At 39.2% G+C, this 21,873-nt stretch overlaps 1 protein-coding gene across 10 annotated transcripts in view; it reads left to right on the forward strand.

The window, feature by feature from the left end:
• ROBO2 (roundabout guidance receptor 2) overlaps nucleotides 1-21,873 on the forward strand; it is a 472,649-nt gene that overhangs the window by 304,968 nt on the left and 145,808 nt on the right. For all 10 annotated transcript variants that reach the window (XM_075102036.1, XM_075102044.1, XM_075102078.1 and 7 more), the window contains exons 3-4: nucleotides 14,976-15,133; nucleotides 16,791-16,911. In XM_075102036.1, coding sequence (XP_074958137.1) covers nucleotides 14,976-15,133; nucleotides 16,791-16,911 — 279 coding nt within the window. The remainder of the gene's footprint in view (nucleotides 1-14,975; nucleotides 15,134-16,790; nucleotides 16,912-21,873) is intronic.

The following is a 21,873-nucleotide window of genomic DNA, read 5'->3' on the forward strand; positions in this document are numbered from 1 at the left end:
ATCTTGCTGAGTGTTTGAGAGAAATAACTTATCTGCTAGTGTGTGTAATAAAGATAAAATGAGAGATTGTTTACTTGGATAAAAAGACACATTATTTGTTTTCTTGTAAAATAGCTGAGAACATGACATGTAAATTCGTGTAGAAACAGCATTATACATCTCCATCAGAAGGGTTTGATTTGCTATGGAAGTATCAAAAGCAAATTCAGAAATATGAGCTGACTTATTGTATTAAACAACAATTTGCAGCCTACACACTGGTATCTCACTGAGTAACTGTCCTGGATTTATTTTTATAAATTTTGTTAAGATACATGTTATAAAATTGTCAATTGGACCACGGTGCAAGGAACTATACGAAGTACCTAGAGGAGATCGTAAAAATACATGAGACTGATTTATTTAAATAATCAGAAAAAAAATGAACAAAAGAAGTCTCATCATCTATTTACATCTGGGAACTGAGATCAGTTAATTGTCCAGACTCACCCAGGAGAACTATGGTAAACCAGATAACTTGCCTGGTACCACAAGAACGCTGTCCTATTACGGATAAGTGGATTTTTTTTTTTTGCTTGTTTGGGGAGACAACAATTGTTGATGCACTCAACAGCCACTGAAAATGTTAAATCCGGTTAGTACTTCACTTTTTTCTTTAGATTATTTTTGTTCTAGTCTGTTATTCCCTACTAATGGTAGAGAGGTTGAAAGAGCACCGACCACTTTTCTCTGTTGTTCCCCTTATGCTGACTTGTCTAACCTGTTGCATCCATTTTTAAGTTTAATTGCCTCTTTGGCATGCTAGTCAACTTTCGCAACAAGTTACAAAAATCGATGTTGGGTGCATTGAGGTGCGTGTATGTTAAAAAAATAAAAAAGACTATCTATTTTATAGAAGTGGAAATAATCTTTGAAAGCCATAGAAAAGAGCAGTGATTGGTATTAAATTGATACTAAAAGGAATCTTAAATGGTATTACATTAGACAGTTCGTTGAATGACTCAAGGCTTCAAAGCTGTAATTTTTCCCATGTAAGAGTAGGCTGCATACCCTGGCAAGGGATGTCAGTTTTTCTAGTAAACCTTCTTTGGCAGTTAAAATGAAAGTTAAAGAAATATCTTCCACACTAATGTCATATGGGGAATAATGGACACTAGACGCTTTTAGTGCTGAGGTTACTGAGAAGAGGTAACTTCTAGCTCTAGCTTTTCACTGTTTTGTTAATACATTACATGCTACTGTGAGGAGATATATTGAAAACACGCCTGGACCTTTAACTTTCACATAGAGTTTCTCTAAACCAGCACAGCAATTTATCCCAATAGAAATTGTTAAAATAAATGTGATCAGGCTTATGTGTTAAGTATAAATCTGTTCATCCTATACCTAACCATAATAATATCCACCATTATAGCGCAGACAAATCCTACTCCTGATGCACGTGCTTGGCCAGAATTTTCTTATTGGTACTCTCGACTGTATGCTGTCAGTGAAACGCAAGATGGGATGCAGTCAGCAGGACCGGGCAAGGGAATTAATTTACCTTAGAGCTAGGACAGTCCCTGTCAAGGGGAAAAGCAGAAAAGCAGGGGTGAAGCTGCAACACCGCTGTATAACCAGTACCCTGCATTGGATTGACGGCTTCTGCCTCGGAACATGAGTTAGGGCAGATTCATAGTTACTCTGATGTCCTCTAAAGCCATGTCTTGGTCCCAGCTGAACTCTGCTCAGCTAGTCTATCATGTGCAAGCATATAACAATAAATGGCGAAAATTGTAGTAAGGCTTTGCACTTGAAATCCCCCGCATAATTTCTGGTTGTCCCTGGTGTTGAAAAATGATGGGAGGGATAATATATGACTTTGTTAGAAAGACTGACCTGTAAAATATAGTGGTGGCAATTTTAATGTACTGTTCTGAAACCAGAAATTTGCCAAGGGCTTAGACCGTTATATCTTTTATTGTCAATGCAGGTATCGTTGTTGCTCAATTCTGTAAACTGTATCAACATGAACACTTCTCCCAATTGAAAAAAGACAACAGGGAGTAAGCAAGAACATAAAATTATTTTTAGAAAATGCATTTTTAATTACTGAACTGCTTAATTATTGAGTACTACTGAAAATATCCTGTGAACCTCATCACTATGCAAATGTATTCAGTTTTGGAAACAATTAAATGATAATAAAGCATTCTTTTTTCTTTTACGACATATTACTGTAATGAAGCTGTTACCTCTCAGTGTGCATTTTAATGAGTTTTAAGTAACATTTTAATGAGCTCAACATTACCATAAACCCAAGGATTAGACAAAATTGAATTTACTGGGAAAAGGAAAAGGTTCATTAAGAGTTAATTATATAGTTTAAGAAAAAATATAATTCATTTTATGATATCCCATCAACCAAGAATCCAGCAGCAAATCTATACTTATTAATAGGTGTAGAAATGCCATTATTATATTGACATAAAGACATGGGTTTGCACACTACTGCTCAGGTCTCCAATGAAAGTTTCTGTATTGAAATCCCTGGGTCAACTTTGTTCTTATCCAGCTCATTATTACATCTGAGGAGAAAAAATACCAAGCTTTGTATTACTAGTTTGTAATTCCACCCACAATTTTTATAAACATCATGAAGAGCGAAAGCAAAGTTTAATGGATTTACCATTGCCAGTAGGATCTGAAGGCAGGTTATGAATAAATGTCTTGGATTTATTATTTTAAAAAGGACTGGTAGAGATTTGAATCCAAACTGCCAGGTCTACCGGTATGCCCACTCTAACAGTGATCGGTTCAACGCCTGCAGTCCAGGCTCCTGGGTTCCCAGAAACTGCAGCTAAATTCCCACACAGCAGCTCTGTGCTGCCTGCACTGTACATTCAGATGTCCATTCAGATGTTCAGGCCCTTCACAATGCGGAGTTAAACTGCTCGTGCTCAGTAAATTCAGTTACGCATTGGATTTACTGCTTTTTATCTGCCAATGTTGGCATTTCTGTTTAATCGTTTGAAAAAGCGTGGAGGGTTGTAGCTCAGTGCTCTGAGATGTCTGGTTAGAAAAGAACAAGAAAGAAACTTTAAAATCTTAAGTGAAGTATTAGTTGCACTGAGTTAGTATAGTGCTCTCTTGTTCATAGGACAGCCCTTTGAGGTTGGTTTTAAAAAAACCAATATGTATTTTGTTGATGTCACAGCCTTTTAGTCAGGTGAGGGAAGCCTTGGGAGGGGGGTGGGGGTTGAAAGCTTTCATGAGTTTCAGTAAAATGGAGTTATCTCCTGTACCCTGCTGTTGTGGGGGAAAGAGCATTCTAGCAAATGACTGTTTGAGAGGGAAATCATGAGCCGTGGTCAGCAAATAGACCTGCTGGAATTCCATCACTCCTGCGTATGCCAGACTCAAAGATGTACCCTGAGAGCAGCAATTCTGATTGCTGAGCTTCAGAACGCTAAGGTGAACCTGCAGACCTACACTGGAAGGTTGGTTCCTTACAACAGAAGTCAGGGTACTGGTGGCATTCGAAAAAGAAGTCTAATTAGTACCTTGGATTGAATAGGTGCTCAAAAGGAAGTGCAAAGAAGAACTATGAAGCAGGTAATACATTCTGGATATGACAGGAAGAAAGCAAAGTGCCACTGAATGTGTACTTATGAGCAACGTTGTACTAAGCTTCCGTTTGTTCAGTAGCAGCAGTGTTTCTGTCTCTTCTGAGTTGTTTCCAGCTGATCCATCTGTTTCTAAGTAAGGAAGGCCCTGATGAACAGAATTAAATTGTAAAAATCAAACACGTACCAACTGTCAGCTGAGCACTGTTTAGAGGCCCATGTTTTCTCCCCCAGAAGCTCACCTCTTTGAATGAATGTGGCAGCACAGCCAGGCATGTGGAAGTCTTCAGAGAGAAACGGAAAATGTTCCACACCTACATCTGGAATTGTTCAGAAAAGGAGGAGCAGAGCTACAGAGGTCCTCCTCGAGGGAGAGGTTAATTCAATTTGCCTTAATTGAAGCTGCACAAGCAAACTAGAGAGTGTTTCCAGTTCTCCTGGTCTCAGAAGTCCCACAGCATGCACTGGCTATATGAGCTATTGTATTTTATATATTCCGTATTCTAAATATAGGGAAGTATAATACATAGTTTAACAATACATTTTCCTTGATGGAAAATCTGGTTTAAGTAGTACTGTTCTCTCCTGGCCACTTATTTCCTCTGCTTGTAACAGCTTGTCGTTCTCTCAGTTGCTTATGGATCCGGGCTGTGAACTGGGTCAGTAGAGTGATCTGGGTTAAAAATCCCCCCAAAAGAGGATTTTTTTTCTTTTTCTTTTTTATAATTGGCATGGAAGTAAATGTTTGTACTACTTGGCCTAAAATCTGTCCCAGGTGAATACTGTGGCAGGCTAAAAATTCCTTCCATCCAATCCTGTCTAGTCCAATAATCTAATCTGCCTGTTTCAATATTATATTTTGTCTATCATATGGTGTTTGAATACTTTGTCTTGTCAGTATAACCTCTTGTTTTCTAATGCAATTGAAGAATGACAGTAACTCTATAAATGTACACAAATTTAATCTTTTGTGGGAGTTACAGACACAGGTACTATGTGTCTAGTTAAACTCCATGCTAAGAAGGAATGAAATGAATGGCTTAAAAGTGTCAGGAGGTTCCCATTTAAAATAATACTTACTTCAGTATTTAGTTATTAAATACGCCTGCGCTGGAATAGATTCTTTGTTATGCTAGTAGTTTATGTACAAAAAGACAAAGGAGGAGGGAAAATTGTGAAAATTATTTTGTATTCTAACTGTGGGATTAACAGACGTCTTCACACTTAAGAGGGGTGTGAGCCCTTCATCCAAAGGGCTGCTGCAGCTCTTAACACACCCGTTAAAGGCTGCTTTAGAGGCACATCTCAGATTATTTCTTCTCTATAGGCAAACAATTATTTGAGTTTTGCCATTTGCCAGTTTTCTCTTATTTTAAAGCCATCAGCCGATGCATAGTTACCCTGATTCTGTCTTGTACAGAACTGCACCAAGGGTTTATATAGTCTGTGTGGCATGTGGGAGATTTACTTTGTTCTTCTAGTTTTATTGTATTGTTTGTTTTTCTATCATGCAAAATTTGTTGTACATGAAATAGCACTTTGGGGGAGTGGTATTAGTTAGAAAAAAGGGATTGTTTCACTGTTACTGCAATTCAAAACACTGTGCTACTATATTTTCAACAGTGTGTCTGGGAGCTGGTGTAACCACTCAGCTGAAGGTCATTTTGAGTCTCAGGCACAGCATAGTGTGACTGGAGGGTGGAGCTGGACACCCAGGTTCTGGTCTCCCTCTGGGTGCTGAAGCTCCCCTTTCAAAATTGTTCCTTCAGGCTATTACCGTTGGTCTTTGCTCCTGCTTCTTTAACTTTTTTTCTTTCCTCTTGCATGATGTAGTGAATAATAATGAGGGCAATCTGAACTCTTTTATTTTTTTTCTCTTTTGAAAATAGGTGGGAGAGTTATATTTCGTATTGTATAGAAGTAATTCCTTATGCTATTTGAGCAGATCAAAACGGCAAAAGATTTCCTGAAAATTACACTAGTTTCTTCTTTGTTTTGCATAAAATCACAAATCTGGGGCTTCCTTTCCATGTTTAGACCATAGAAAACTACTGGTTTATCCAGTTGTTTGTGGATTATTTCTTAGTTGGACAAAACTCAAATGACTCTGTCCTAAGAGCATTTAATACAGGGTCTACATATCACATTGCTCCTTCAGTTCTTTAGAGCTCTGGAATCTTAAATTCATTTTGCAGAATGATATAATGATAAGTGACAGATAAATTATTTTGCGGTGTTCAAGATAATCCAGAAAAAATGTCATCTAACATTTTTGGTCAGTTGTTAGATTTGAAAGGAGCCTTTCATGAAGGAAGAATCCAATGATGAAAAAACCCCCAACACTTTAACACTGGAAGAAAAAATATTCTTACTGTCCTCAGAGAGAGTAGAGTTAGAGTGATAGTGAACGATGTCTCTGGACCGTGCATCCTTGCTTTTTTAATTTAGGGTAAGCATTAAAGTGATATGCAATCATAAGCGGTAGAGGAGTTTTAGGGGTGGGGTTTCCTGTAAATTCTTGGAGAGAGAGTGCCAAATATGGCTGGAGCAGTGAGAACACATACTGGTAATTTGAAGCCTTCTGCTGTCTCGCTTCCTGTATAGTCAGTTCTTCCTTCACACAGTTCTTGTTTTCCACTAGCTTCCAATGACCAGGCACGTCTCAGTGACAGCCGTGCAGACACGTTTTATGCATTTCCAGTTTTCAGTCATGATTTGCTGGAACAAATTCTAAAAAAAGTGAAAACATTTGAGTCCTTCAGAAGTTGTTCAGAATTGTTCAGAAGAACAATTAAAGAAGGCATACTCGGGTCAGGCTGAGCCTGTGTGCAATGATGTGCCTGTTTAATGGGACAGAGGGCATGAGTCCAGCCAGGCCTAGAGAGCAGTCCTATTTAAATGGCATCTGGCAAGCACCCCAAAATGGCCTATTGACATGAGGACAGTTGCAGGATGGGAAGTGAGATATTCAAGAAGCAGACGGCTCCCACTGGTTCTGTGCACCAGCTGTGGATGCATCTCATGCTCCATATCTGATGAAGTGTTGTTGCACAGTCCCCTTGCAATGGATTTATGAACGCTTATTAAGAAATATGTATCTTGCTATGTCTGCTCAAATACCTTGTTTTCAATCTTGTCTTCTGAAGGGAACACTACAAAAGCCCTGACAAAAAAAAAAACAAACAACTGCTATTCACAAAAACTGAATAGATGAGTTTTAGCTTATAATTAACAAATAAAGCTTGATAGAGACCAGGGTTAGGGGAGGAGGTCAGGGGACGGAAGGAAGAGAATTCATATGTTGGGCAACAGCCTATTTTGTTTGATGCTTTCCCTAATGTGGCTAAAGTATAGGAGTAATGTGGCAGTGACCCCCTGCCAAGATGGGAAAGCATCCCAGCTGTTGTATGTGCGTTGTGCATGTGTACACAAGAAGTTTATTAGAGGCTATTCACACTTCAGTGGAGCTTGGAGATTGCGGTCTGTATTATATTGGTTAAATGAAGCATATAACATTCTATATTTCTCATACAAGAAATATTTATTCATTTGTATTCGTTTTCATGATTCTCATCTGTTCTTATTCCTTTGTTTTACTGAGGGCACATGTACGTTTTAGGTGTTTTGGCTGGGCTTGAACGGTAAGCCCAGGGGACTGAAGCAGCTAAAGTGATTGCAGGAGAACCAACCTGAGCCTGGAAACAGGAAAAATACAATTGCTCAATGCTGTGTGAAACTCTAGGTAGCGTTCATTAGGTTGAGCATGGTGGTGCTGCAGGTGCCTGGCAGCACTCCTTTTGTACTCACAACAGTAAACCTGCATGCTGTTATACTGTGGTTTCTGAACTGACTAATTAAACCTGTACTTTCTGGGAACCTCTGTGCTGTACTCTGTGTGTACATTGCAGTTTCCGTGTGCTCTTCTGAAGCACTCAATGAAAAGCTCCCACCTGAATTTAATTCGTATGTCTCTGACAGTAACATTTGGGCTTTTTTGGATACCATTGCTTTTGAAAATTGGTTATATGTTTCCAATTTCTTTAAGTTTGGAGTGTTTTAGTTTTTTTTTTTTTTTTTAATTTTTCTTACTGGAACCTAAGAATGGCTGTACCGCGGTAGAGCAAACATCTATCTAGTCCTGTCTATTTTTTTTCTGACAGTAGCCTATGAGGGATTCTGGACGAGTGCCTCTTTAACCATACATGATTCTGCTTGCTGCATTACTGGGAAAGAAGCACAGCTAATGTGATTTGAAGAGTCCTCTAGTGCTTTTGGTGAAACTAGTCCCATGTTCTTGCTGCAAAGAAGACATGCTGGCATACAAGTGACAGTGAAAGTACACTAATTCCAGTGTGATGTGGTGTTTTTTGAAGCTGTGCTTGGCTCCACATCTGATATTCACATTAGTTGGGAAAAAATAAATTACTTGCCCATGACTTTCTGAATAAGTAGTCCATTAAGTGTGAAGAGCATGTAAAACCTAATGTCAGACTTGAGTTTAAAGGATCATTAAATAACTATTCTAGTAAACTGCTAAATGTCTGATCCTTGTTAAATCTTCAGACTTATAACAGACCATGCACATTTTTCAAGGTTCCATGTCTGCAATTGTGGTACCAGTTCGTCTAGAAAGTCTCTGAACTTTTAAGCAAGTAATAGGGTTTTTAGTTTCTATGAAACAAAACTCTTGGTGACGTGTCTCTTGTTAGCATTAGCAATCTGTGCAGTGCATTCATCAAGAGTGATTGTGCTTTAAGAATAAGAAAAAAGAAATCTGTTCTGTATCCTAGAGAAAATTTTTCAACACGTTACGTTGTATAGCTTTAGATTTCTGAAATTACTTAAATGTGGTCTTCAGGATATTTGCATTCATAAAGAATACTTGGTTATGCTTATTGCTTCCCTTTGCCTTTCTTGACTGTCAAAACACAGTGATGCTTTTGAAGATTTATGGCAGATGGGTAATGAGATTGCTGACTGTTAAATGCAGCATTCAGAATTTGTTGGTGGAAGGAGGCGGGAGTTTAAAAAAGAGAGAAGGTTATTGGGGCTTCATTGCTTTGAAGACAGGTGATGGAACTTTGTTTTCAATCAGGAGGCTTAAACATAAATATCTTATGTTCCTAATTAGAAAAATCTCCACTCTTCATGCTATCTAGTAGTCAAATAAAATCTTTCAGAAAAAAATTATGTCAGATTGCATTCAAGTGAACACAATGAATCACAGGAAAGGCAAGGACATTATACAGTTTTTCAGTAAGTGTATTCAGGCTGTATTGCATATGCCTAATTCAGCACAAATAGCAGCCTTTAAAAAATCAGAAACAAATCATAAGCTAATGTCTGCAATAACTATCACTTATATACCTGTGTAATTGTGTAAAAGGGAAAATAGGTCGGCAGTGCCCTTAATTGGGTTAACTGTTGAAGAAAGTTTTCAAAGTCTGTCTCTTGCAGTGTATACTGTAAATAAGAAAGGAAAAAGCCTATCTTCTTTCCTGACCTTTGTGCAATCAGCTAGTTGGGGTACACCTCAGACTGAAATTTAGAGGAAAGGAAAAAAAAAAACCAACAATCTCCCACTGACTCTATTTGGAGTCTGTCTACTCACTTGTCAGTGTTGGTTCATGCACCTGATTTCTCACACGGTAATTCTCTGTTCACTTGGTTTAATAGATTCTCTGTTTAGAAGCAAGGATCTTCACTTCACTTTCACATTTAGACATTAATGTTCATCGCAAAGTCCAAATTCTATAAATGTCTATATTTGTATGTATGAGCTGAGAAGTTTTAGAGGATGTGTCAGAAAGGAGTGGTTTTTCCACATTTTGGTCTTTGTGGAGGCCTGAGAATAAAGAGTAAGCTACCTTTAACTGTAAGTACTGAGTAGATTACTGAGTTCAGAAGCACATGAAACACGGGGTGAGAAAAAGGGATGAAGCCAAAGCAAGTTGCTGAATCTGCAAGGAAGAAGATTCTCCTTTTTTTGTTTCTTGATATAGGTATCTCCCTGCTGCTCTCTTCCTCACTTTGATTTCTAGGGGCCCTCCTAATCAAACATTGTTGAAGCTACTGGACTCTTTGAAAATACCATAACACCTCTGAAAATAAAACTCCTGGGTTTGGGGCTTTCTTTTAAAGTAGAGTCTGAACATTTTGAGTCATGGTAAATTAACTAGCATTCGTGTCTCCTAGGCAATATCTGTATCGGGAGATAGGCAAAGAATGAGAAAAAGAACTGGAGGAAAAAAATTTATAGTTCCTTATCATCTTTTTTTTAAAAAAAGATGGCAGCTTTTCCTAGGCTGTGCACATGCAGAGAAAGCTCCGAAACTCCCTGAGAGTCTTGCTTAGGACTATTGCCTAGGCTGTGATTTTTTGTTTGTTTGTTTGTTTAAATTTTCCTTATAAAATGTGACAGGCAGTTGCTGAGACAAAGCAGTAGGGCAGCAGAATCCTCAGACAAAGTGTATTATTATTCTTCATGAGGAAGGTTGTCTGTGACCCCTTTGTTTTTTTCTGTCATCCTGTTTCAGCAGGTAGTGCCAGCTTGCTTAAGGACATTTCCGTAGATCATACACAGTAGCCAAGGTCTAGAATACCCCCCCCGCACCGTATGCTACCTAAAGCATAATAATCCTTTAATCTGTCCACTGCATGACATCTGAGCAGTTATTTGACATAATAATTCATGTTGGCTGTGCGTATCAGTTTGCATCGGAGGAGAGAAGCGCCAAGGCAGTGGTGGAGAGATGAGGATTTAGGAAAATGCCTGTGGGGCAGTGCCTTGGATCAGGGGAGGCCTACCTACATGTGGCAGGTGACCAACCTGCCACTGATGTGGCTGCGGAAAATCTTTATATGAGAATAATATTACCCTGAGATAAGCACAAAACAGAATAGGAAGGGGAAGATAAACTAGCAGGACCCAGGTTACAGAAGCACATTAATATTTACTCGATGTACCTTTATGCCCTCTAGTCAGCACGACAGATGTAGCTGTGTTTTAAAACATTATCATTCATTGAAAGAGGCAAAAAAGATAGTCTTTGCCACCCTCCCATCCCTGGTAATCTCAGATGTTCACCAGGCGCGCTGGGGGGAGGAGGTGGAGAGCTGAGTGCTGGTGGGAGAAGAATGCAATTATCCCAAAGCCTCCTGACGGGCATCCACTTCTTCCTTCCAGCTTAGCTGCTCTGACCACAGGCTGGGGGCTCGTGGGACATGGACCAGATTGAAAAAGTGGAAGCAGACAGATGGTTATTTGTAATCATCATGTAAATGTAAATCCTATAAAAATGTTTTCTTTCTAAGGACCTGAAAGCTGTTGTAGTGGAAAGCAGGATTAAGGCACGGATATCTAGCCTAGAATAATTTTGACCCTGCCACCTTCCCTCCTACCCCATAAATGTTGTGGCTTTATCTCCGCTTCCTTTAAACAAATTGCTGGAGCCTGGGCTGAGCAAATTAATTCAGTTTCCATGTAATTCCCTGAGTTTATGAGCATCAGTTTAACCGAGGCCTGGATTTGGGCCTAAGCTGGCAGGTGCTGGTAGGCAGTTGTCTTGGTAGCGGGGACTTCTTTTTCCTTCTTTCTCCCTCACTCTGGCAGGTGCGTGGCCTGTGAGCGTGTATCCCAGCGCTGCTGTTGCTGGATGTGCTTGCTTTCCGTGATTGCGCTCACGGGTACCTATAAAAGGCCATTCAGGACTTCGCATGCCTTAAAGACCGACGTGACAGCTCGCAGACATCTATCTTGTTTGAGCAGCATCAGCTTGTTTGAGCTACAAAGAGACCAATCAAACTTTAATTAACTTTTGTCTACAGCACCATCGTAGGCTGTGCGCACGGTTCAGTTGTCCTTTCCAGCTCTCTGGTCCCCCGGCACCTTTCCAGACAGCAAGGTATAGCCATCCGGAAGCTTTTGCCCTTCCGAGGCTTTGTCTCTCAAAACATGAGGATGTTTGTGCTGTCATCGAGCTGGCAGAGGGGCACAGCTCCCCCCTGCATCACCGTCGCTGCCGCTGGGGCTGCACTGCCTCCAGAGTCCTGCTCTCCGAGGAAACCAGCTGCACAGCGGTCCCAGCGTGGGCACGCGAGGCGGGGTGTCAGCGATCTTCCTCTTTGGCATCCCTTGTTAAATGTAGGGTAGCACCCCTGGCAAGCACAAAGGGAGCTGCACACCTTATGTACAATCAGAATAAAGCAAAATAAGAACACAGGATGAAGAAGAGGAGCCTAATCGCAACATTTGACCACTTGTGTTCGATCTTTAAAACGCTAGTGTTTGGGCCCTGTCAGGAAGGCCCTGAGAAGGGCTGGCTTCTTGAGTGCAGAAAAGCATCTGGCCAGTGTGTGGAGAGGGTGATCTGCTCAGGCTCACTAATAGTTATTTGGAAGTACCCAGCAATTGTGGATAGTTGGCTGAGGAATATTCTTGCAGCTCTCAACCATTTTTCTGTTTTCACAGATGATTGTGCTATTAGATATGGTGAATGCACTAAGCTGCGCTGCAGCTTTTCCATTTACCGAGCTAATAAGTGTGAACTCAACTTCCAGTTGATGCTCCTTTCTTCTGTGGCTTTCTGTGCCGCTGGACCGGGACAGCCGAGCTCACCAGCTCGCACTCTGGTCTCCTCTGCATGTACCCTTCCTCTTCCCTGCTCCTTCTCTCTTGGGGTGATGTTTGGATGTGCTGGGATGGCTGTGCTGATTAGATTAACATCTGCGCTTTGTATTGTCATTGTTATATTGCATTAAAAGCACTGAATCACAGGAATGACAGCCTGTGCAGCCTGCTCTTTACCTTGTTTTTCTCTATGCTTTTATTCTTATTCTTTCCTTCTTTTACCTGTTTTTTTGTTTTCGTTGTTTCTAAACTTACAGTGTCCCCTCTCTTCTTCTCTGAGTTGTTTTCTCTAATTTATATTCCACACATTTTTCTCTTATCTTTGTCTTTCTGTCCCTGCTTTATTTTTCCCTTATTTCATTTTTCTCCAACCGTTTTTTTTCTCCAAACCAGAATTCTTTAGATGCAAATAGTGGGATATGTCTACTCAAGATTTGCATATGTGATGAGGTACCGAGGAAGATTAAGTAAACACCACAACATCATTTTTGTCTTGTATTTAAGCCAGATTTTCAGTAAGGCTTGGGTAAAGGAATGTGATAAAATCACATCACCTCTTAGCCTCATATTCTGAGGCTGATTGGAACCTTACACAGTTGCTGGGATAATTCAGAGGAAGTTAATGTAATTTGCTGTGTATCACCCCAAGAAACTGTATTTGTCAGCTTCATATGACAGTGTGAAATGTTCAAGGAAAAAGCCTTCCTTAATATTGCTGCCAGGATTTAGGAGTCAGGAGTATAAAGTCATTATGTTGTGGGATCTGCTGGTTTTCTGGGGATTTTCCACTAATGGAGTTGCCCAGAAGTTCTGTAATTGCACAAAGAATCAAGCAATGAAAACTAATATTTTCTCTTGTGTGTAGTAATAATGGAAGAAGTTGATGTTTATCCATTTGCCAGTTATATGAAAGAGGACATAGCATTGCCCAGAAGTATTTTTTTTCTTCCTGTGTGTCATAATGATCACAGATACATGAAGATGCTTCTTAAAATAGGTCATTTTGTAAGACTTTTTTTTCTGGTTCTTTCCCTGAAATGGCTGTGGTGTTAGCTTTCTTGGCACTGCAAAATGTTGTAATGCCAAATATTCAGCAACCCATAATATTCAGTGTCCTGTTTCTGTGTTGTGCATTACATAAGTTATTTCATCCATTTGACCTTGAAGCTCTGTAAATTCCATTTCTGTCAATTTGATTGTTGTGAATCAAAAGTGTTTGAGTGACTTGTATAATCAGAAATATTTTGGGGTTGAGTCTTTTGTTATCTGTTGGAAAAAAATGTATCAATTGGGTGTGTCACCTAAGAATAATATAACTTCGTGCCAGAGTTGCATTTGTTGCCAACTGCATCCTGTCACTTTTATTTTATGCTTCAAGAGCAAGACCTTTTTTCTCTTAGAAAATGAATTAAATTCCAATTAATTCCCTCCTTCCTCTGGGATCTACCTGTATATCCCAAAATGGGGAACAATAAAAGTTACCTCATCTGTCATTTTGAGTGCCACATATATCCAGCCTGCTCACCTCAGCCTATTTGGAGACCAAATTTTGTATGTATTAATCATATTTTCTTCAGACTTATTACAGAACAGAAAAATATTCAGTTCCAAATGTTAAAATGGGGCACATTTTATTAACGTTGAAAGCAGTAAATTATCTCTGCTTATGAAATTTCTGCTGAACTTTTCCTGACTTGCCCCTTCACTAGGATACAGTGTTTTCTAATTTCTCAGAGGGCCCTGGTTCCATTAATGGTGAGAACTGTTTTAAAGCTGTAATGAAAGCAATACATAGCAGAAATTCAAGGAGGGGAAATGCCCTAAATTCTATTTCAGCAGTTCATCTAGAGCTATTTTCAGTTTTATGTTTATAAGAATGTCAATTAACCTAGAGACTGGAACACACATGGAAGAGTAATGATGAAGTGGGTATCGTTTTAACACACTGAAGCCAGCTAGTTGGACCTAATCCTTCTTTATAGAAGCTTGATTTACATAAAAAGCTGGCCTCTGTTGCCTAATTTAGTTCTCAAACAGCTTGGTGATTTAAATGCTCTTTCCTTTCAATGTCGTGGGACAGCACTGGACAAGGTTGCAGAAATATAAAAACTGAAAAAAAGCAGAAATAAATTTGCTGGAAGTACACTACCATCAGCTTGATTTCTCTGACACCTTTCAGAACTGGCGACCACTTTGGCATGTATTTGATGATAAAAACAGTAATAGTAATAATAACAATACCCTTAATCAAAGTGTAACTCTGCAATTTGGTATCAGTTGCATCACTTCTTTACCTAGCTTATGCTGAAGCTTATGCTGAAGTTGGAGATCCAGGCAAACCAGATATTCAGCGTGTTGTTTTCTGATATGAAAAGAACTCATCATCAAACCTGCAATGCTACTTTTGCAAGGATGGGAAGTGACCCTGTCAAGGTTAAAAAGAGTAATGAGTGCTACAGGTCTTTCTAATTTAAATACAGAGCGGTGTTCTTATCTGGAGAAAAACCAGGGGAAGAAACCTATGTATGTGAAATCTGCCTCCATTGGACAAAATGTCACACCTCACCAACTTCTTTTATGAGATCTTTTATAGTAAATATAAGATGCAAAGTCATCACCTAATAATGATTGAGACTTTTTGTTTGTTTAATATTATATGTATCTGCCTGTATTTTTTCCCGTTCTTACAATGTCATCACTTCTAGTAATGTTTTCCTTCTTTCCCTCATTTATTGCATTAGTGCTACGGGATGACTTCCGCCAAAACCCTACAGATGTGGTGGTGGCGGCTGGAGAGCCTGCCATATTGGAGTGCCAGCCACCTCGTGGACACCCTGAGCCTACCATCTACTGGAAGAAAGACAAAGTCCGTATTGATGACAAGGAAGAACGGATCAGTGTGAGTACAGCTCGGGAGGTTGTCTACGGGGCCTGCACTGAAGCCCCGCAGCTGAGTGCAGCAGAACGTTAGAGCTTTATAGCCTTTCCTGTAGAGACTTGTCATTACTCTTAGCAGTTTGCTTCTCTGAGCTTTCCGAAATGAGGGGGGGAAGGTTGTTTATTCCTCCTGGTTTGGGTCTCCAACTTCAACTTCTTGAGGCTTGATTTCTATTACCAGTGTAACAGAGGTCCATTAGAGCTGTATGTTTGGTCACGTAAGGAGCTCTTTTAGATGGGGGACTCAGTGGATGTCTTTGATTTGGTCTTACCTTTTCTAGATCTCAGTTCACTGAAATGAGACCTCAGTTCAGCGAAATGAGAATCTCAAGCCTTATATCAGAGAAATGTTTTAAAGATAAAATCAGTCATGTCTATGAGGTACACAAATACTCTGTGGGGAAAAAAACCAACAGCTTAGGATGATCTTGGTAATGTTGTATTTAGTGTGGTAATGGGGATGTGTATTCTAAATGAAGGCTGTTGTTATACTCTAAAGAATGATTGTTCCTGAATAGGAATACATATTGAGTAAATGAGGAACAGTGATTGAATTCTGTGACAGTTCATTCCATGTACTGAATGAAAAGGACCCAGCAGAAATACCTAATTTATCAAATGATTAGAAATTATACCACAGTATGTGCAAGCAAATGGGACAAACTAAGGGTGCGGGGACATAACTTATTCCCAATTTTTAGATGATTAGCTTGTCAGGTTTAATATTCCTCCAGTAAAGTTTTATGTTTTACGTAATGATATGTAACTCATTCAGTGCAGACCTTATTCAATATGGAAGTACTATCAGGAAGCTTGTTTAATGCTTTAGATGCCTAAAAAGTATTTCAAGCTAAAGAATCTAAGTCGTTGCTATTTGTGGGTCAGGCTGTCTCTGCTAGCGTCTGCTCAAGAGTAGAGGAAGAGTGGCAGAGAACTGGTTATCATTCCCTGACTCTCAAGTTTCTTTGGCTGTATTTCTAGCTTACTCTGAAGCACACCATTGCCTAACTTTTGACACTGTCTGTGGCTTCACAAGCTGCAAGTTTTTTACTTTATTTGTTTCAACTACCCTGCTCTTTCACTCTATAAACACCCTTTGTAGCCAGGAAAATGTTAAGTCTTCTGGGAGTCAGGTGAATTCTCAGTTTGGGATAGATTCAATCTGTTTGCATCAAGAAAAAGAGAAAATCTGTCTTAATCAGTGAACAAGGAAACTGTTCAGACACCAATAAAATAAAATGAACCAAATAAAACTAAGTAAAATTGCCTTTTTCTTGAAAGAGATGTCAAGAGTGCTTTACATATCATTGGGCAGGAAATACAAGCACTCTACGTTGCCAAAAAGGCAGCAAGGAATGTAATCTTTGAAATGTAAAGCATCTAATGAAAACTGAAGAAAAAACTGAAATGCAGTCAAAATCAGTCAGTAGGATAAAATGTGTTCGAGAACAGCTTAAAGGTATTTCAGTATATAGGGTTATAATTTTAAAGCTATATGTATATTTACAAACAAAACTTTTAAATGCCTTAGTTGTGGAACTTGCTGCCTGAGAGGTAGCTTTTTTTCTGACATCTTTTCTTTATCTGAAGTTAAAAATATATTCCTTGTTTTGAAACAGATACGTGGTGGGAAGTTGATGATCTCCAATACAAGAAAAAGTGATGCCGGCATGTACACTTGTGTTGGAACCAACATGGTGGGGGAGCGAGACAGCGATCCGGCAGAGCTGACTGTCTTTGGTAAAGCGACTCAAGCTTTTGTTTCCTTTTCATTAAAAAAGTCATAGACTGAATTGACCCGGGTGGCTTACCAAAATACAAGACAAAATGAGGTTAACAAAACACAATGGTGCTGCTTAAGCTGCATTTCACAGTTTCTGAAGGCGACCAGGTTTCAAAGGCTGCAATTTATAATTACGGAGCTATGATGGCTCAACATTTTCTGTCTAAGCACATAGTTTCAATCTAATTGGAGGTCCTTAGTGATATGTATGCACTCAGAGACGGTAATGCAGGACATAATGCTCTTCCTTACAAAATTGCCAAATGTAATTAAGCTACTTCTAATACAGTTGACAATGCCTGCTTAACAGAGATTTGGACCAGCATTGCCTATTTAAATAATTCCTTATTCCTGTGGGGTTGAGAAATCAAACCTCTGTAGGAGAGCACAGAAGAGCTCAACTGATGAGTAAAAAGTTGTTGGAGAAAATCCTGAGGTCAAGTTTTTTAATATATACAGATACTTTTGTCACTTGTTTTTTAAAGGGCATGAAACAGCTTTTCATCCTGTAAGCTAGGGCATCATTTAGATTTTTGGTGTTGCTGAATGAATCAAAAATTAATAGGTTTCCTGTGCAAAGAGCTTCCAGTCCTGGTGGGCAAGGCAAGAAGTTGTTAGGAACATTTGCACTATGGCTAGGGTCTAGAGCAAGAATTGAGTAATACTGAACCTAGAGCTGGACCCATCCTGCTAACAAGTAGATAAGAAGCAAAGCTGCAAAATCCTGCTCTGGTACATCCTGCAGTCATGACATTGCTATTTACAGCTAGCTGTGGTTCTGTAGGAATTAGTGAAGAGGTCTTGAGTGAACAAAAGTAAATCAATAAGGAAAAAAACCCTCACTGCTAAATAAAACACATACTTGCATACCAAAAAGAAAGAGGAATAGTGTTAGCGCTGCCCCCCTGCTACGCCTCTTTCGTATCCTTGATACAATACTGAAACTCCAAACAAGACTGCTTGTAATTCCACTAAGACTTTTCACAGAAATCCTAAAGTCCTGTCTGAAGCGGGTGATCCTAATTTTTTCACCTTCTGCCAGCTATGGTGCACTGGAAAACCCAGTCACACATATTGCCATCTGTGTTTGCATGTATGTGCAATTTAATATTTCTTTTTCCACTTTAAAAAAACATGGGGTTCACAAAAGGCATAGAAAAGTTTCTGCTGGACAAGATTGGTGAGTGACTGAGGATTTGCTGCTTTCCAGCATTACAAGACTGTAAAGGCTTCAACTCCACAGAGTCTGTTCTGGATTCATGGAAGCATATGACTTTTAAAGACAGTATTAGTATACCTTGCAAAAAAACACAGAAGGGGTCTCTATCAAATTATTATGTCCTTTCCAGTCAATGTGTTGAAGCTGTAAAAGACGCATGACATATCTTCCTTATCAGTTTAAGTACTGATAATCTCTGGTAATACTCCCTGTGGATAGCAAGCAGATTGCAGTCCTAAACTACAAAGCCTTAAGAAATCCTTAAGAAAATAATTTGTTAAAAAGCATTGAACTGTAGGACTAAAACTTGAAATATGCATGTAATTTCATATCCTGCAGAGCTACGAAAGGTATTAGGTTTGCCTTGATATGTGAAATATTACACAGCCAATTACAATATTCTGAATTTTTTTACAGGATTTAATCATAGCAATCAACCTGTAAAATACAATCTAAGCCTGTTTTGTGAATACTGAACAAAATCAGCCATAAATGAAATTAGATATTTTAATTCATCAACATTGTGTTTCCCTACCTAAAGAAAATTGTATTTAAAACTCCTTTCCTATGTGGGTATCTTGCTATCTAAATTTCCCCTTCTGTCTAGGTATTTTCTTCCTATCTTCCTTTTTGCTGCACATGCAGGAAGCAGGTGCTCAGCTCATGATCTGCTGTTTGACAAGACAATTTGACGATCCTGTGCCCATTTCCTGGCTGCCACCTGGCCCTGAAGCCCTGTGTTGGTGTATTGGGCTCACTGTACAGATATGTCCGAGTTAGTCCTGGTCCACTCCGTACAAAAGAAGGTGGCTTGGCTTTGTCTTCCTCCAGCAGAACAGTTGTATTCCGTTCCTGGAGTCCAGGCAGCAGCTCGTGGGTGGGTGGGCGCGTGCACAGTGCACTGGAGAGCATTATCCATGATGTTTCTAGGAAGTAATGTATCTACTGGACAGTCCAATCAGTCTGAGCATACACAATCAATTCAATAAATCCAGCAACTCTGGGAAACGTCAGATTGGTTGTGCATGTTCAGATTGACTTTACTGAACACAGGCAAAACCACGGGTCATCTGTTAAGTCCGCAGCCTTTCGCTAATAAGACTCACAGGTTTGAGGAACATGGGAATTGTGCAAATGTTGAGAAAAATACGCTAAAAATGTCACAATACTTATATATTAGTCATGTGCCCAACTTTAACTGTTTTGAACATATTTGAAAATGGGCTTTAAAATTAAAATGAAGATACCTTAGCTAAGAGACTTAGAGAATTTAATAAGGTGGCTGGCAAGCCTACAGCTGGTGCTGATTCTGGAGAGGGAGGTGTATTAATTAGCTGATTATTAATGTCTCTATTCCTTTTCTAAATAACAAACCCCCAAACCCTTTCCATAGTGCGAAGGAGGCCTTAGTAAACACACTGGTCTGTCGGAAAAGGAACGGTTTCATACTAGTTTTCAAACCTTTCCAGGAATCAGCCACTTGTTACTTTTGGCTTTGCAAGTTTTTCTGTAATACCTGAAGTTAATTTCTGCATGTGACTCATGACAGATCTCTGGCTCCCTATACAGTAAATTTAGCTTGAGGCATTGCCTCTGGAAAAACTGCATCAGTGTGGTGGTAACTGGTGGCCCGATGGGAACAGCATGGAAGTCTAGCCTAAAAGATTACAACTTTCCTGAGTTTGAAACAAATAAAATAAAATGGGCAATAAGAACCTTGGAAAGAAGTAGGAGGAGAAAATGAAAGTTTCCCATATGCAGAATGTATCCACTTGGCTGGGTACCCGTTCAATAACCTTTGCAGAGAGACAGTTGTGGGTAATACATGTAGAACTTTCACAAAACAAGTAATTTTTTTTTCAGCCCCCACCTGCATAGGAAACCTAGTTTTCAACGATTAGGCGCTGCCAACAGCATACCGTCAGTGTCGGTACAGATTGCATTTCTTTTGTTCCCAAGTCATGGTTCTTCTACTAGCAGAGAATTGACAACCTTGCACAGTAAAATATCCTAAAGCAAACTGATGATATAAGCAGCGCTTCCCAAAATTATTCCTGTGTTTTGAATAGTGACAATGATGTGTTACATTTTGTTAGTCTTCTCTTTCAAGCACCACTGCTAGTTTTTGCCTTTATAAGGCTCCAAGGTGTAATCTTGGAGTAAAGCAAGAAGTCAGGGTCTGTCACAGAGTCTGAGTTGGCCTTTAAAGAAATTTAATAACTAATCCATCAATCCTAACGTTCACAAAACGAGGCAGCATGGTGCTTTATTATTATGGACACACTACTCTAAAGGCCAAATTCAGAAGCGCAAGTGATACAAATTAGGCTGTTTTGCTTGTGCTGGGGCTCATAGACTTTGGCTCCTTAGACTTAAAGCAAGATGCAAAATAGAAGCAGTTTCATTCCAATCTGTGAGAAAGCTTGGTTTGTAAATATATAATACGGAGCCAGAAATTAAATAAAGTGAGAATTACTGTTTCCATTAACCTTTTACCATTTTATCATATTACTGCACTGTTCTCAGATAAGTTTTCAAGTTGTTTTAACTATTTCAGACTCCTTTTTGTTCCTTTGGACTTAAAATGGTACTTTTGAAGAGAATGTACAAAGGTATATCTTGTATATTGATTCTGAAGCTCAGTGAAATCAATGAAAACCTTAATATATCAACTTCAAGAGGCTGGCATCAAGCAGTGGAAAAAGATATATTTAGAAAAGCCTCGGAGGAATATAAAACATAACTAAGAAGAGTACAAAAATGTCTTAAAAGATATGTCAATGCAGACATATTAAAGATTGTTTTGGATTAATCTTTGATTTTAGCTTTGGTACCTGAGCCTTTTTTCAGCTAATAAGGTCCTGTGGGATATAGAAGTATTTTTGTCTGATGCTTGAAGAAGTATTTGTGTTTGATGTTCTCTAGACATTGTCAGGCTGAAAGAGATACCACAGTTCCAGAAAGAGTGTACTGTGATGACATGATGTTAGAGGAAAAAAGTCCAAAAACCCCCATTGTGCCCCAGTTTACTTTCTTGAGCTCTGACTATGAGATCTGACTATGTGGAAAGACTTAGCAGAGAGTCTTGTCTCATCATATCCTGGAAATTAGTCCCAGAATTTTTCCCAGCCATGTGGAAAACCTACCAAAATTGGGTATGTATTCACAATGCACGGCAGAGAAATTGGCAGTGCCTATTTTATCCTTCAAAGCGTCTCCTGTTTTTCGTCAAGTCCTTGTATTTTCCCACTTGCAGTGTACTTGTGGCAGTTTGCAAAGAGCCAGTTTGGCTTTGCAATGTTTGTTATCCACAGGTACTGACAAGTTGTAACAGGATAATGATACTGCTGTGAAAAAGGATCTGATTTGGTCTCCGGAGTCTGTGCCTAATGCTCAGTAAAAACTGAAATTAATATGGTTGTATATGTGTATAAAAGGAGAAAAACATTAACAATTGATTAAAATCACTCTACTTCATGTGCACGTGTCTCTTAACAGTGCTCCCGTGCCTTTACTGTGCGAGCTCATTGCATCTTGGGTACTGCTAAGAATGTAGAAGTTTGCAATGTCTACACAAGTGATCATTTCTCAAATTAAGAACAGAAAAGTGCCCCAAAAGAGGCAGTAGAAGAATGTCTTTAAATATAAAACCGTCTGCCTTTGCAATTGTGTTTTCCTTTATTTGGCCAACATAGGTAAC

The sequence above is a fragment of the Phalacrocorax aristotelis genome, chromosome 1, assembly GCF_949628215.1.
Source record: "Phalacrocorax aristotelis chromosome 1, bGulAri2.1, whole genome shotgun sequence".
Classification (NCBI taxonomy): domain Eukaryota; kingdom Metazoa; phylum Chordata; class Aves; order Suliformes; family Phalacrocoracidae; genus Phalacrocorax; species Phalacrocorax aristotelis.